Here is a 17857-nt window from a genome sequence, read left to right as displayed (position 1 = left end):
AAAACTTGATATATGTATTTCAAGCCTCATTCCGTTGCCAAAAATTATGACGTGGCTTCTTAATTTCCTGATACTCGGACTAAAATTAGCTTCCTTGTCGACCACAGGCCACAAACAGAGTGGGGGTCTTCCTCTTCCTCTACTTCCCCCCGGCGGGTACTGCGCCGAATACTCTCAGAGCTGGAGTGTTTTCATCCGTAGCCGCTGTCTCTTAATTCGCTGAACTATGCCAATGTCGTCGTATACAAGTATTTCGTATAGCTCATCGTTCCATCGACTGCGGTGTTTGTTCGTGTTTTTTTTTTTCAAGTAGATAGTCCCTGAAATAATATTGGATAGATTTGTATTCTTCTTACCCGACCATTATATTGCTTGAATCTAAAAATAACCGATTTTGGGTTCGTGGACCACGATTGTCGAGTCTTCGTAATTGAAGGTTGACTTTGGTTGACAAACCTAGCTCACAATCCCCACCGCAAGAACTCAAGTTTGATGGAGAACCGTTTGTTTCAAGAAAGATATCCACGTGGAACCGGTGAGATCAGTGAGGCTTCAATGAACCCTAATTGAAGATTTTCATTTGGATTAGTTAGCGCGTCTTGCAAAGGAACCCCTCGAACAGCGCAAACTTGGAAGTCAAAAATGAATATATTCTCCACAAGTCAAGGGGATATACGAGGTGTGTTCAAAAAGTATCGCGAATTTTGTGTTTTTTTCAAAAATTTTTTATTTATTCATGAATATCTATTTTGTCCCCTTCAAAGTAATCCCCATGAGATATTAAAGACTTGTGCCAACGGTTTTTTCAATCTTCGAAGCACTTCAAAAAATCATTTTTTATCTTCTTCAGCTCCTCCTTCGATGCCGTCTTTATCTCGTCAAGAGAAGCGTAATGCGCATAACTTGCAGGTAATATTCCTTATTGACCGTTCTTCCCTGTGGCAAGAACTCATGATGCACCACGCCCCTGCAATCGAAGAAAACTGTCAGTTACGATTCGCAATACTTTTTGAACACACCTCGTAGTAGAAGTATATGTATATACCATAATCCAAAAGAAAGCCTCATACTCGCTCTTCCCTTTTGCAAAATATTTAAGCGGCTTGTAAATGGTTCTATCTGAACTTTGTTACATGCAAAACCAGCAAATGGTTGACAAGGTGAGGCATGTCGCAGGAGCTGAGTTACATTAAATGTGCAATAAATCGCATATTTTATCAAAGGGAAACATGGAAAAAGTGAAAAACATCAAAACAAATGCACATACTTACATACATACAAACATGGACTCATGTCAAAATGGCAAGGCAGACGAAAAAATAACATGAAATATCAATATTTACTTTTCAACCGTTGGTTGTCGTCAGCGCGTCGCTGTCTCCGGCAGTGGTGCATGCCGCCATTACCACCACCACCACCACCATCGTCAACAACAATACCATTAACACTAACAACAAATGCAGCCGAACTACTGAAGCGTGATTTATTGCGAGCGAGATGCAAATGCCGAGATAAACTAATAAAAGTTAAGCTTGAAAAATTTTTAATTACACCGTAATTAATTAGTAGACTGGCGGGGGCATAAGCTGGCGGTGCGGCGATTGCAGAAAAAAAAAAACAAATGAAAGAAACAATATTTGCAAGTAGCGGCCATGTATGAAAAACAGATTACAACAATATGTATATACCTATTTTTTGTTGTGGCTAAAGTTTTTGCTGTTGTTGTGCTGTTACTTCCGCAGCCTTTCATTACTGCCAGCAGCAAAGCGGAAGCCACGCCCACGCGTCGTCTGTGGCGAATATCTTAAGGCAACTTGAAAGCAGTGAGAGCGAAAGAGATAGCTGCATAGCGGTGCTGTTTTCAAAAACCACATGATGAGCGCGTTTTGTAACCTGCTGAGCGCGAACGTAAACTTGCAAGAGAATACACTTGTGTATGCGTCGCTAGAATAGCTTCCATAATTGGTAGATTGCTTCAGCGCGGCTATAGAGCACCGCGTGGAACGAAATGAGCAACGGAACAGTGTGGTATTTGCCGTTAACGCCGCCTCCACGCGCTGCAGCGCATTGCCATCTCACTTGCCCACACGTTCGTCAGCATTCGCCAGTCAGTTGCACTCTAGCAGCCATTTGCACTCAAACGCTTCCAAGACGTTCCAGCGCGGTGAGAACATCGCTCGGTGCTAGACCCACTGCAAATGCAGCAAAGTGACTCAGCCAGGCTGTGGAGTCCTGCCTGCAATAGCGCATTGCCTTGCAGACGCGCTCGCGCACACCCACTCAAGCCGCGCTGCCACTGGAACTTCCAACGCTTCCAATACTCAATTGTGTTAGCTGTTGTTGTTATTGTTAGCCACTAGTTTCTGACTCGCGGTTTTTCGGTTACGTTGGTTTTTTTTTTGGCCAACACACAGGACTGGTTTTTCCAATTTCTCAGTTCTTGTTGGATTCTCGAAGAGTTCATATTGTGCGCCTGTTTAGCCAGCACATCAGGTCGTTTGTTTGTTTGCTGGCGTCACGCCAACGAGTCCGTGTGTTGTTTAGGCGGTGAGTGCGCGCATCGTAACGGCAGCCAGCATACATTTGTGCCGCTTTAAAGTTTGTAGTAATCGTGCGTCTCAATGCCAGCGGCTCATCGGCCGTCGATTAGCCGTTGTTTGTTGCAAGTTGTACAAAAAGAATACACAAAAAGGAAGCTTGCCGGTTGCATATGTCGCTGCCGCTGCAGTCACTGAAGCCGCTGTCGTTCTGTTTTGTTCTTTCTTGTTTTGTTCGAGGCGGCGGTTGTCGTTCGCGTCCAGCAACGCGTTGTTGCGTGTTGTTACATATTATTGCATTGTCATATGTTTCGACGGGTTCCGTGCCTTTTTTTTTGTAATTTTTTCCACTTGCGGTCAATGCGTTGGCACGCAATGTGTTAGACGGCAAATATAGTAATGCAAAAAACGTGTGATAAGGATGAATTAAAAAAAATAAATATTAAGTAATTTGAATGAGTACAAAATGATAACACGTAAACACGGAGTGCAATCAAGTGAAAATATAAACAAATCTAATAATTAAAGATAACAACGCGTAAATGTGCATAAAAAGCTGCAATAAATATAACAATGAATTATGCGAAAAGAAGAACACGCAACATTTTGATTGTATTGGTGACCAGTTAAATAATTTAATATATAAAAATGTAACAAGTGCAATCAAACAACTCATGTAATTGAATATCATAAATGTAATTAAGAAAATATGCAAAATGTAATGTATATTTCTATCAAGAACAGATAAAATAAATTTGGGAATCGCATTAAATTAGAAACTTACATACATAATTAAGTATGTTATGTAAATTCATACCCCGATTGTAAGAGCCCGACAAGCGTGTAACAAATTGAAAATATATATATGTATATGTACATATATTTGTTTATAAAAATATACTTTTTGTTTATAAATAAATTTGAATAAATTCAACACATTTCTCATTGGAAAGCTGAGAAAAAATCGTAAATATTATAATGAGATACAAACTCTTATTCGTATACACAAATTTTTCAAGATAGTTTTTTCGAGGGTTGAAATTTCGTAGATTCTTAACTCCAAAATGTTTCATATTGAGCCGAAGTAAAATCAAATATTTATATCCTCAAAGAATAAAAAAAACTCTGCAGGAACAAAAATCGTTTCAATATCTTTCACCAAAGAATTAAAAAAAATATAAATATTTTGCGGGAACAAAATTTTTGAATGCAAATTTTGGATAGAGTTACCCATATTGAGTGAAGTTCCTCATAACCAGACACACACCGTCGCAGTGTTCTGTCCATAAATGAGGGCGTGGCAAAAATGAATGATTTAAATGTATTCTTCGAGTGAGAACCTGTAAGTCAGATATTTCTGCAGAACAAATGCGAGCCAATTAACACATATCATTAGTTTCCCTTGAGCCACCGCAAGCCAAACGGCGCTAGTGCTAGTTTGTTTGCTGTTATCATTCTTAAAAATACCTGTCTCAAAGCAGCACAAATTAATAAGAATAAAAAAAGAAAATGAGAACTATAAATTGTACACAATTTTCTTGAAAAAAATTTATAAAATCTTGTCCATTTATCAGAGAAAATTTTAACGAAATATTTATACAATAGTATCCGTGCCCGGTCCTTGGAACGTTCTAATGTCCCTTTATAGAATTTGGTTTTGTGTGAAAATATTAATGACAATTCTCTGCTCATGAAATATGTACTATCCTGGGCGCTGTCCGGACTTTCCGTATTGAAATAAAAAAGCTCTCTATACAAGTACTTGATACGGATTGTTCAGTTTGTAAGACAGCTATGTGCTATAGCGTTTCCGACTAATAACCAGTTTCTTGGGGAGAAAAGAAGGTGTGCAAAATTTTAGATCACTAACTCAGAAACTGAGGGATTAATAATAATAATAATTTGGGTATATGCAGGCAGACGGTCTGGGCCAAATCGACTAAGGCGTTTCCGCCGTTTTCTTCATCTTATCCTTCCTTGCGTGCTACGAACTTCGTGACAAACTTAATACATCCTGTTCAAGGTAAAAAATATCTAACTCAAATATAACAGGGTTTTGACAAAAGTTTGAATGCTTCTAAAAACTAAATTAAATTTAGACAGCAGAAAATATTGACACTAATAATAATAAATAGATATAAAATAAAGAAAGCTAAAAAAATATAAAAAAAACCTTTAATAAAGACAATTAAAAATAATTACAAAAATAAAATAAAATTATATAGCGAATAAAAATAAAATAAAAAAATGAAATGAAAGAAAATAAATAAAAAAACATAAAAACATAAAAACGTGATTATAATACTAATAAATTGAGGATTTTAATGATGTCTATGGCATAACATAAATTTATAAAAAAAGAAGAGGTCGCTTCTGTCATCCTAAAACTTTTCTAAATTTTAGGGGCAAGGATTTTTTCATTAGATAGTATCAAATCGCATGTCACAAATATAATTGTTATTTAGATAATGCAAACATTTTTATATTTGTGTTGCTAAATATTTAAATATTATTTTTAAAAGCAGAGCAGATGCAAAAAACATTTTTTATAACCGATTTGTGCATGCATAGTCCTTCCGCTTAAATTCGAATTAGCCGTCGGCTGCCTTGGTTACGCTTCTTGAGTTTAGTTCCCTCTTTTATGTATATGTAAGAATGTATGTATTTATGAAACTTCATATTAAGAGACGGCTGACGTACTGCGGACTCCCTTTGCCCATAAAATATTTAATTTATCAGTTTAAAATAAATTATAAACTAATTACAAAAGAGTCACAAATCAAATATGTATTTTCAAAATATTTTTTTTATTCAATATAAAAATTCTTAATATGCTTAGACATCTACCATTCAAAGAAATTTCAATTCAACAATATCTTGCTTAACTTAGCTTTTTTACTTTTTCTGCCTCCAGAATATTTGCCATTTTTCAAGTTAAGGCTCTTTTGTAATGGCCAACTGGCTGGGCCATTTCGTGAGAAAACTCGTTCACGAAACTTGGTTTTCAATAAATCGATTGTGACATTCGCTGTATGGCTTGTGGCGCCGTCCTGTTGGAACTACATATTGTCCAAATACATATCATCCAATCGGGCCAAAAATAATCGATTATCATTGAGCATTAGCGATTCCCATCGCAGTAACGGAATCATGGAAGAAGTACCGCACAATGACGCCGCTGGCCATAAACCGTATAAAAACGTATTTTTTTCGGGAGTACGTATGTAAAAATGTACTTTCACAGAAATAAAAAATTTCATTGATATCCCAAACCGTTTTTGTTTTATTAAACAAAAATTTCTTTTGTAGCGCTCTTATTGAAAACCTCGCTTTCAAAGTTGAGGCAGAGAACGTAAAGTATATTTATAAAGTATATTTACGTTCTCTGGTTGAGGTCACTGCCTCCGAATTTCGGTAGGAAAAAAAATTCGAATCTTCATTGGATCGTATATTTGTCCATAATGAAATGGCAAACCTTACTGAAGAAAAATGTCAAAAGAGCGGGAAAAATATGGCGTCGCACATTGGGATATCTGTGGCCGAAATTCAAAAATTTCATGTTGTCTGATTTGAATGAAAATTTCACAGTTTGTTACCAACTATCTATACATTATTTTCCCAAAGTATTAGGATTCTATCTGCATTAGTTTTTTGTCCAGAAATACCCAAAGTTGGTGAATGTAGAGAACATCAAAATTAGCAAAAAATTTACTCAAAAGTCAAATCATTGATACAATAAAGCAACTATTGAAATTCAACTTTGTTATTATTTTTCATTTATAATATGTATCAAAGAAAAAATTTGCATCAAAATCCATTGAAAAAAATAATGCATAAAAAATTTTGTGGAACAACATAATTTGGACGTCAAAATTTCAATGTTCTTCAAATTCAAAGTGGTGCATCTTTTTAGCGCTGTTTACCGCTGTCGACATACATATACCGAATTAAAGCCTGAAGTCTCAGCTAAACGATAAAAAAAAATTCAGCTGCCCCAAATTGCCCCCCTTGAAAAAAACAATGTCAGAATGTCACGAAGATGTAAGAAATTTGCTAAAAGAGACTTAATAAAAGAGAATTTAGTTGTATGGGAGGTGGGCGTAAAAGTGGGCGGATATTATTGAAATTTAACACCAACATATATAATGTCATAAAAATGCTATGTACCAAAAATCAGTGCTCTAGGTCAAAAATTAAGTTTCACCTTATATGGGAGGTGGGCGTAAAATAAAATTTTTTAAAAAATTTTTTTCATTTTTTTCTTAATTGGAATCCAAAACAATGATGTACCAAATGTCATTGTCCTGCGACAACTCCTTATATTTTTAGCCGCAGTATGCACTAGCAGAAACCAATGTGCGTCGTTTCCTTTCCCTATCGGTCTACTTTTGCAGTACCCTATTGAAAACCCCCATATTTGATATGCGATATGTTTCTCTAAACTACTGCGGTGCAGGAACAACGAACGAAAAATGTATTTTAAACATCAAAAAGTAGATCCTATGTGTCCGTAATATTTACAGCAGTTAACTGTTTATTTTTAATTTAATATTGTGACGTCAACAATTGATCGGTGTTATTATTTTCTTTTTGTTCAGCTTATGCGCTTTTTAAGCTCTTTTCAATCGTAATTTTCTTTCGTGTGTAATTTTTTCAGCCTTATGTTATTGCAATACATACATATGTATGTATGTACTTTATTAAAAGAAGTAATAGAAAAAGAAATTAGATGAGAGAAAAAATAAAAATATGCACATTTCAAGCATAAATGTTTGCTTTTTTGTCATATAAATTTGTAAATTAAATATAAAATTTTTTATTAAAAATACAAAAATTCTCCGACGCCGTCGGCGTTGCTAAATGCTGGCATAAACACCTACATATACAGTTATAGTAGTGGCATTAGCATTATAAGAGTTGTTATCGTGCGCTTTAACCATCCCCCGCACCACACCCTTACTATAATCAAAAAAAAAACGACCGAAACGTATTCCAATGGCGCTGGCGAATTCACTCGTTTCATTCACTCAAATCTGCGCGGCGCTTAGTCACTCAATTTTTGTTTTTTATTGCTGTTTATTGGTGGCGCGCATGCCACCTACCAGCTAACGGTTTGCAACACACGCACACAGCAACGAAACAATCACACACACTGGCAATTGTGCAAATCGCGCATTTTTCGCGTTTCTTGCTCGTTTCAATTGTGTTTGTTGTTGTTGCGCGCTGGAGTCGCGAAACGATTTCGATTCGATTCGATTCGACGACTGCTGTGTGCAGCCGCGGCCGCTGCTGCTGCCGCCAGGCGTTTGCCGCACGGCCGGGCCAGACCGCTTTTGTGTATTCGTTTCACACGCGTTAGACAGACCGCAAGTGCTGCGTGTCACGGCTGCCACACGCAAGAAAAATCAAAAGAAATCAAGCTACCAAACAAAAGCAACAATAACAAAAATAATAAATAAGCGAAAATGAGACAAACAAAAAAAAAAAAACTGAATGGAAATGAAAAATAAAATTGAAAAATACAATGCTACAATCAATGGCTACAATAACAAAGTCGTACAAAAACAACAACTGCTCCAGTTGTAAAGTTAGAAAATAAAATGAAAACGCGAACGCACAAAAATATAACTGCAAATTTGTCGTGAAAAGAAATTGCTGCGAAAAAGTGCGAACACGCAATAGCAACAACAACAACAATATTGATAATAAATTTGTATCTAAATGTGCAGCAAAAACGCAATCACCAATTGTGGCGCTTCATGTCGGCTTGCAAAAGCCTGTCTGCGGGCGTGTGTGTGAGTCTGTGATTTATTTACAATTCCGGTGCGAGAAAAGGCGCAAAACAATAAGAAATAAATTAAAATGCTGCAATATAGTTTATGAATATTTATTAGCGCAGCGCAAAAACACGCTAAATTTTGAAATTATTTGTGTGACAGCGAAATCAAAATATTTTTATGGCATTTTAAATTAAATTAATTTATTTCAACAATTTATTTTTGCCCACTTGTCGCTTTAGCCGTCGGTTGGTTGGTGTTAAAAAATATGTGTTTCTTTAAAGACAGTGTGTTTTTCTAAGAAATGTTGTAGCTATGTTTTGTCTAGCTTAGGAGCTGGGCTCTGTAAACTTGGCAACCGATACCTGATACTGACCTCCTTTTATTTGTTTATCCTGGTTTTTTGAGCAATTATTAAGTGAAAATAATGCGTGATAAGCGGTGTCTACGCCAGTAAAGAAGAGGAAGAATGTGTGCTTAACTTCTAGTTTGTGAAATTTGCGCTTCTTCACTGTCAAAAATTAAGAGAAAACAAGAAACAGCTAACTTCAACTCCATCAAGGCTTTTATAATGTTCACTGGTGCTTTTCTTGTAGCATAAAAGGGTATAGATTGCTCGATTTGTATGGCTGCTTTATCCAAAATGGGTGATGAACATATCAAGAGATTGTAGCATTGCCTTGAACAACAGTTTGTCAAAAATGATGTCAAGATAATTTAAAATTTATATTATATTATATTTATATAATTTATAAAAGTTATTCATACTTGGACTTGATTTTGTTCGGTCAGTTTATATGGCAGCCATATGCTGCAGTGGTCCGATCTACACGATTTATTCGGAGAATGTAGCGTTGCTTTAGGAAATAATCCATACCAAATTGCATGCAGATATCTTGTCAAGTGAGAAAGTTCTCCATACAAAGAAAACTCTGTTCGGGCTATAAATATAAATATTATCTTAAAAATATTTTTTGCGTACTCAAAAGTTCATATTTCAATATCAGAAATCATGTATAAAAATATTTGTAGGTCCGATGGCGTGTTGAAGATTTAGTTGAACATTTTTATTGCATATTTGACGCTGCCTGAATTTTTAAAATTTTTTTGAAAAAAAAATAATTGTAGATTCATAAAGTCTAGATTATGTTTTTATCTGAAGCAGAAATGTCTAACGTTTGTTAGTTACTTTTCTAAGACGAATATATCCTCCTCACCGAAGAGAATAAATCAACGCTAATAGTTGGAAAACTAAAAAATAAACGAATTCGATGAAACATATTGAATTCTAGCTATACAATATTATCTCAAAAGGTCAAATTCTAAAAAAAAATTAAAAAAATTCTTAAAGACGTGAGGAAAAGTGTTCCGAGAATAAAGAGTCGCAAAAACAGATTTACATTTTAGCTCAAAAATTATAAAGAATGCATACTGCGAAAAGCTTAAAATACTTTTTCGAGATGCGAAAAGCCTTTTGCTGCATTAAATTGCTTTCAAGACGGCAGTGCGCTGTCCGCCAGGCTTTTCGAAGAAGTTTCTATATTGAATTATGTTTGGTCACTGAAAAATTGTAGTAACTTAAAAAAAAATTAGTCTAATGGAGTTATATTTTCTAGTTATTAATACAACAAATCGGCGAAAAATTATAATATTGAAACCATAAAAAAAGATTTTTTTGTGAAAATTACAAATTCAAAAATTTTATTTTAATTTTTTTGCAAATAAATTTTTTTTTTGAAAATTAAAAAAATTAGAAATAATAATGATAACAATTTCCAGCTAATTCATGCGCAAAAAAACTAAAAATGCCAGTAAATTCAAACAATTCATAATAACTAAGTAATTAAACACGCAGCAACAACAAGTCGAAAATCGAAAATCGATAGCGTATAAAAAAGACTGCAAAAAAGTACATAAAATCAATGAATACCAATCAATAAATCGTAGCTAATAAATAAAAGTGCAAAACAGCATAATAAAATCTGCTACATACTAAAATAACAACAACAACAACAACGAATGAAATATGTTTGTATCGATGCCCAAAAAGTAGTGAAAAATCGCTTGCTAAGCGAATGTAGCCAAAAGCAGATTGCAACTGTAGATATATCAATAAAAAGGCGTCGCAACAATAACAACAATAAGCGCTAACAATACTAAAGCAACTGCTGAAAAAAGGCAGCCTTAGAAGCTGCAAAGTGTATTGGGTCGCGAGCTTATCTCTCAATAAACAAAAGTGCAAAAAAAAACAGAACAAAGAAAACACACACATAAATTGCCCAAAGACACCAGAAACAACAAAAAAGTGCATTTGAAGTGTGTGGAAGCAGAGCTAGCGGGAAGGTGCCACTTTGCAATTGCACCTTTGGCCGCCGTTGAAGCACCTTCAGCAGCAGTGCTAGCAGACGCCGCCGCGCCCTTTTAAGAGGCGCTTGGGATCAGCAGCTACGCAGCGCGAACGCAGTCAAAACGGCGACCATAACGAATTCGTCGGCGTTAGCGATGAGCCAACTGGGCACCGTCTACGCGACAAAGCGTAGGCGACGCAATGGCAAAAGGTGAGTGGCGAAGCAACACGGCTTATATACATTTGTATACTTCTGTGAATGACACTTAGAATGTAAAAAATATTTGCAGAAAAAATTCATTCAGATTTTCATGAGGACCTTAGTTACAGTTAATCCAAAGTAAAGTTGTGTCAAAACTCAAATATTTGCAACAGCTTTGAAAGGAGTAAAATATGAAGTTTTTTTATTTCAAATGTTTTTTTTAATTTATTGCCTCACATATTTTTTTATCGTATTTATAATTTATTATTTTTTTGAAATACTTAACGGATTTTCGTACTAAAATGTAAAAATTAAAGTTCAGTTCAAAATTTTTTCAAAATATTTTTCAAAAAAAAAAATTAAAATAAAAATTGCAAAAAATAAATTTGCAGCTCACAATTTTTTCAAAAGCTTCATACAAAAAAATTTAAATAAAAATTACAAAAAATAAATTTGCAGCTCACATCTTTTTGAAAAGTTTAAAATTAAAAAAAAAAAATAAAAACTAAAAAAATTAAATTTCACATAATTTCTTTTTTAACCTTAACTTAAACAAAAAAATAAAATAAAAATTACAAGAAAAAATTTCAGGGCAAAAACTTCAAATAAGTAAAATGAAAATAAAAATTACAAAAAATTAATTTTCAGTCACAAGTTTTTCATCAGCTTCAAATTAAAAAAAAATAATAATATTAAAAACTACAAAAATTAAATTTCTCTTCATAATTTTTTTTTAACATTAAATAAAACAGAAAAATAAATGTTACAAAGTATTAATTTAATTTTTTTTTCAAAAGCTTCAAATTCAAAAAAAGATTGCAAAAAAATAAATTTTCGCTCAAAAATTTTTCAAAAACTTCAAATTAAAAAAAATTACAAAAAAATGTATATTTAGTTCAAAATTTTTTCAAAATGTGTTCTCTGTTGTCTTGCAAATCAAGTAATTATTATAAATACCAAAAAAAAAAAAAAATAAAGCACTATAATATTTTTTTTTGTTATTTTTATCTGGTTCTTAACACTAGAACTACCACACCGGTCATTTTGACTGGTTTTGGTAGAAATAGCTTCGACAAAATGTTGGTAGTTCTAGTGTTAAATACTTATTATTATTGGTTCGTAAATATATTTTTTTAATTAAAAAGAATCAAGGATGAAAGTTATTCAGAATATAGAAAATATGAAAAATATTTTTTTTAAAACTAATATAATATAATATCCAAATAAATAGAATTTTATTTTTAAATTTTATAGTTTAATAATTGTCATGAATATATTATAAAAAATTTGATTAGCTTCACATTTCATTATCATTTCCAAGACATTTCATTAAAAAAAATTTTCTATGTAAAATATCCAAATGTACGTTAGAAGAACTTGTTTTATCGTGAATTTGTTTGAAGTGGAATTTTATTTAAATTTTTTTTATTAAAAAAAAATTTTATTTACAAAATAATATTATTTTTAATATATTTTCCTTAATTTTAATAAAAAAATATTTATATTTTTTTTATTTTTATATTTTAATACAAAAAAATATATTTTTTTTTATAAAAAAGTTGGGTTAAATTTCAAAAATTTAATGTATTTCAATAATCGTTCATCACCTCAACCGTTGTTTTGAAAATATTTGGATTATCCTGATTTTGTAGTCGAACCACAGAAAAAAGTGTCTGGCACTTTTCTGCTTAAAATTATCTCAAATCCAAAAACCAAAAAATATTATTACAATAAATACATATAGATATAATGATCGAAAGACTAGAACAATTTTTGATTTTTTGACTAAATTTCAACTTCCCCAAAAATTTACACCTCAAAGTGGCTTAAAATATAGAACTTATTTTCAGAAGTCATTTTGTCAAAAATATATTTAAGAAGTTAATGAATATATATTAAGTTGGTTAATCCAACTGTTTGGCGGAAATTTTCCTCAGTAGCTCTAAAAGTAGTGTTTCGAGACAAAACGCGTTTTAAGTTTTGGCTGTCGATTACACAAAGTTGTTATTCTTACATTTATGCTCATAACGCCGAAACTACATGTTTGTCGCAACAACTTAAAATTCTCGAATAATATTGTAAAATATATGCATATTCGACAAAGAAGTAAAAACACGTTTTTTTGTTTTATTTTTATTTTTTATTTTTTTTTTTTATTTTTTTTTTTTTTTTAATTCACAAGTGCTTATAACCGCTAAGCCTCCGTTTATGTAAGCTACAATAGCATAAATCTGACCACGTACGCATACAACCTCCTTAAAATCACCAACAATCAAGCAACAGATCTCAAACATTCAATCAAGATCACTGCCGCATTACGAGTACACAAGCACTTGCTTGATTTCACGCCTCTGATTGCTGGGCAGTGCGTGTGCGATGCTGCCGCTAGTGCTGTAGATAGGCTCCGCCTTTATCTTACATTGATTTCGAACCGCAAGCAATTTTCATTTAAAGCCTTTCTCGCTGTTGCTGCTGCATGCTTCCGGCGTTAAGTGGCATGCCACCCGCTGCTTGCAACTATCAATCTACAACGCCTTCGTAATTGCAAGCGATTGCAAAAAATCAAAAAACAAAAAAAAAATCGCAAATATATGAAAGTGTTGTTGCTTGCAGCGAGGCACAGCAGCCGTCGTTGCCAACAAATTCTCACGTGGCGTGGCGACGCTTTGACTGATTGCTGTATTTATTGGCAAAGGTTTTGCTCACTGTTATTGCTATTGTTGTTGCATGCATTGTATGGTGTTTTTTTTTTGTTGTTGGCGCTCTGTCATTATTGGCGCGTAATGAGCGTTTAATAAATGGTGGCCATTTTCACGCTGCCCACACACTCGCTGGCGCTTTGCGCAGGAGCTGTTTTTTGTAAATGCCCGCAATGTCAGTGTGTGTGTGCGTGTGATATGTGTTCTTGTGTGTGTATGTGAGATTCAATCAATCTCTCCACTTGCTGGAACGCATTTGCACCCGCTTAAGCGTATCCAATGCAAAAACAATAAGCACAGAAGCCTTTTGGCGTTGCTCTTAGTGCAACAACAAGCACAACAAAAATCGTTCCTTTTTATAAAAAAAAACTGAAACTTTATTCCATTTATAGCTTTTCTCATTGTTGTTGTTGTTGTCGTCCATATGTTTAATGATGCGCGATTGTTTCTGTGACAGTCTTCATTTGTTTGATTTGCTGACTGCCTGACTGATGGCTCGTTCGCCAAATTGCCTGACAAATAGCCGCTACTGTGGCTGCATTGTTCGCTCTCTCTTGTCGTGATTGTTGTTGTTGTGCCATATCCCGTCTGCAGTGCCCAATGGGAGAATTTGTTCCCTGTCACTTGACGCCGTTTGAGATTTGTTTTGACTTTGCTGTTTGATAGCTCATAAGTGCTGATTATTTACTATATGGGGGCTTTATTCATGTTTTCGTAGAATTGAGTTACGAATTAAAATTGATCATTTTTCATGTTTTGTGTTGACTTCAGTTTGGTTGGTAGCAAATGTTGTTCACTTGTCTCCTTAATAATTTCATCAGTAGTCTGACCGCCCCCAGTGCGACCCGCTGACTTTTCCCGTTGTTAATATCTACAGAATATTAGAAATAACTCCATTTTTTGAAGTTGTGTGATACATTTTTCATGAATGCTACCTTTTTTTACAATTCACAACTTCGTAAGGTGGTAGTTCACATCATCATGTTTCCGCGTAACCTAGGCTCTAAAATTGGGTATCAGAGAGTGGATGCACTCTCCCTTCGTTGTGGAATTCTATCTTTCCTGCCATTGCTAGAGGCACTTTTCATCAATTTTTGCCAGTTCTTGTCTGTATGGGCTGGGTGTTATGTCTAAGGGGAGACTTTCGATATAACATTGATTGCATCAACCGATACTGTTGTGAATGCGCGGCATTTCGTTATGACGCCAATATGTGTACTGAAGGAGCTCCTCTCATGTACGAGCTATGTTTTTAGTAGCAGAAAAGCAAATTAGCGCCGCGTATAAAATAATCGAGCTACTGATACTTGTCAGCAGCTTTCTCACTGGTTGTCTGGGGCCCAACGTATTGGGCATTATTCTAGCAATTGCTGACACAGACCTCGCCACTTTGGTATGTATGGCTATTAGCTGCTGCTTGAATGAAAGTCCAGGATTACGCCCAGATATTAGAGATATGAGCTCTTTTTTATGGTATGCCTATCAATACAAATCTCAATTGTCTCAACTTGCGACTACTCATTAATACCGTTCCGTGAATCAGCAGTCTCGAGCCATTTTTTGACATTGGTAATTCTTTCATTACATTTGTTCCTCGCCTCGTCATGGGTTTTCACTACAACTACGACCGCAATGTCGTTCGCATATCCAAGTATCTTTACCACATCCAGCATCGTGACTCTCAGAATACCATTGTACATTACGTTCTTAAGTACTAGGCCGAGAACTGATCCTTGCGGAACAACGCCGGTAACGATATACGTTTCAGGTCCAAATTTTGTTGCTTCTAGTACTCTGTTTACAAAATAGCTTGAAACAATAGTCAAGAATCTTTAACTCTGTCAGAGCTCTAATAATTAGAGTCCAGTTCGTTGAGTTAAAGGCGTTTTTAATAACCAGGGCAATGACTACACAGCATTTTTTATCACCCCAACGCCACCTATTCCCTTGCAATGCTTTTCCAGCCAATTTGGTAACCGTATTTATAACATCCAATGCTTTTCTTCCAGAAACCGAATTTCATTGGATGCAAACCGAAATCTCCTTCCGTATATTTTTCGAGCAGCTTACAAATAATTGTTCCGAATACTTTTCCAGCCGTATCAAGCATACATAAGGGCCTTCGTCAGAGGTTCTTCCGAGGTTTATCACCTTTGCGGAGAAGAACGAGGCGTTGACGTTTCCAACACTTGGGAAAGATCGCTTCTTTCAGGCAGCTTGTGTATGCGTTTTAAAATAAAGTGGCTTTCCTTGAATGATACGTTTAGTAACGAAATTGGGTATTCCATCCAGAACGGATGCTTTACTAATCTTAATTCTTTTCATCGTATATTGTATTTTTTCATGAGACTCTTCAGTGATTTCATCTAAGTTAGTTTGAAGAAGTTGCATAGTTCGCATCTTGAAAACAAACTTTGGACTATTTTGCGGAAAATGGTGGGAGATATAGTTATTACAATTCGGTAGACTTTTCCCCAAGGGTCGTTTTCTATCTCTGAAATAAGCTGGTTAAAAGAATTTTTTTTGCTGTTGGCATTGGCTTTATGCAGTTCTGTCTTTTTTCCGAAAGTTTAAAAGGAGTTACGAGAAGTCACTTCTTCCTCCAGCTCGTCGTTGTTTACGTGGAAACTTGAGACATTTAGTTCTCAGTTGAGCGATTTTTTCAGACTACCAGTATAATGGAGCCTTGTTACCTCCGTCATTTCTTCGTGGCTTCGCGGCATCGGCTACCGGTACTTGCTGACTTTACTCCATGTGATTGGTTATTATATGTGAGGTACCTTAATGAAACCTAGAGAACAATTTTTCAGTATGTGGCATGTTAATAAAATGTTTTACTGGCAAAAATAGATCAAATCGGGACAATACCACCCCTAACTCCCATATTTTTCTGAATGAATTTCTCGGACTTTGATTGTTGCAAGTTGCCGGAGCATGAAATGTTCGGTTACATCCGAACTTAGTTCCTCCTTAAGTGTTTTTTTAAGATTCATTTACGGAGAAGGCCTCCACCGCAGCAGCGGAACACTTTTTAGCGCCTTGTTGGATCGCATGTAACTCGAAAAATATAATATTTTCACAAAAGAAAGTTATTTATAAAAAAAAAATGAGTTCTTAAATTACTTCTGTTCAAGGTATAAATTAAAATTTTCTTTACCAATGACTTCAACTTCCAACAAAGTCACAAAGTAAGCCTAAAATTATAAAATTATTGATTGTTGTGCATTTAAGCTCGAGCTTGCATATCAAAATAGCCTCAAATATGTAACTTAACTGTAGCTTAAAAATATTCATCGCATTCCATACACGTCCCAAGGCATTAAATATTATAATTTTACAATATATGTATTAGCTCTCTTCTGGACGCCAGTTGTAAGTTATACACACGAGAGTGTTTTTGTATAATTTACCAGACAATTTAGACTTATCAGCAGCTTGGCATCTGCCTTAAAGAACCCTCTCCTTTCAACTGTATGTATGTATTTACTCAATGTATCAAACAACCAACATCTTTAGTTAACCAGTAACCCTACTTTTGTTACTTGAGAGGCGACGATTTATGATTAAAATATGATATTAACGTTACAGCGCCTCTAAATATGCAATGTACTCACATTTAAGCGATTTTCTTTCTTGCTCTTCGTCTCTCCTGCTTAACTATGCAACTGAAGCGCGTAATTGCGCGGCGAATAATCAACAAAAAATTGTTGTAACAACAACAAAAATGCGAGATATTAAAATAAACAAATAACAACAACGGCAACAACAACAACAAGTTGCAGCAAAAACAAAAACGAAGAGTTGCATATTTAATTAGCGCAAATACACAGCAACACAGTGTCTGTCGATGACAGCAGCAGGTGCGCGGATTGGCAGAAAACTCCGCGGCTGGCAAAAACAATGCCACGCTGCAATTGACTGCCGCCGCGCGCCACTCAACTTGCAATTATGTCAATAATCATTCTGGAGTGATCTACAAGCGTCTGAAATGCAGCGGTGAGGAAAAAAAGCTAATTTCTCGTTGCTCTTGTTGTTGCATACTTTGTTGCATTCAACGCGCGCGACAAGCGTAGCGGTGCAGCGACGCGTATGTATGTTTGTACGCAAGCATTATTTGCACAAACAACAAGAACAAGCTTTGCGGTGCCACCTAAACGCTGGGTTTTGATAAAGCGCACTGGTTGTTTTTGCTTTTGATCGCAACGCATGCGCAATTAGCTGCCACTGCAGCGGTGTGGAGAACCGTCAATGCGCTGTGTGTGTTTTTTGTGTGCAGAAATGCGCGCGCACACATT

At 35.0% G+C, this 17857-nt stretch overlaps 1 protein-coding gene and 1 long non-coding RNA gene across 7 annotated transcripts in view; one reads left to right on the top strand and one right to left on the bottom strand.

Annotated features, from left to right (window-relative positions):
• Positions 1 to 780: 780 nt before the first annotated feature.
• On the bottom strand, positions 781 to 1980 carry LOC125776211 (uncharacterized). The gene is made up of 2 exons (XR_007421496.1): positions 1689 to 1980; positions 781 to 1586 (listed from the first exon to the last, which is right to left on the bottom strand). It is a non-coding gene; the product is annotated as an uncharacterized LOC125776211 (long non-coding RNA).
• Positions 1981 to 2440: 460 nt separating this feature from the next.
• The window catches only part of LOC105230895 (neuronal PAS domain-containing protein 2), a 109788-nt gene continuing 94371 nt past the window's right edge, over positions 2441 to 17857 (top strand). Inside the window, exons 1-2 of one of the 6 annotated variants that reach the window (XM_029552279.2) lie at positions 2441 to 3213; positions 10094 to 10872. In XM_029552279.2, coding sequence (XP_029408139.2) covers positions 10817 to 10872 — 56 coding nt within the window. In that variant the 5' untranslated portion in view covers positions 2441 to 3213; positions 10094 to 10816. Of the gene's footprint in view, positions 3334 to 7242; positions 8333 to 10093; positions 10873 to 17857 lie in introns of those variants that run through there. The other 5 variants (XM_029552278.2, XM_029552272.2, XM_029552283.2 and 2 more) reach the window with 5 other exon arrangements.

This window comes from Bactrocera dorsalis, chromosome 2 (assembly GCF_023373825.1).
Source record: "Bactrocera dorsalis isolate Fly_Bdor chromosome 2, ASM2337382v1, whole genome shotgun sequence".
NCBI classification, from domain to species: domain Eukaryota; kingdom Metazoa; phylum Arthropoda; class Insecta; order Diptera; family Tephritidae; genus Bactrocera; species Bactrocera dorsalis.
This window is presented reverse-complemented; position numbering and strand designations above follow the sequence as displayed.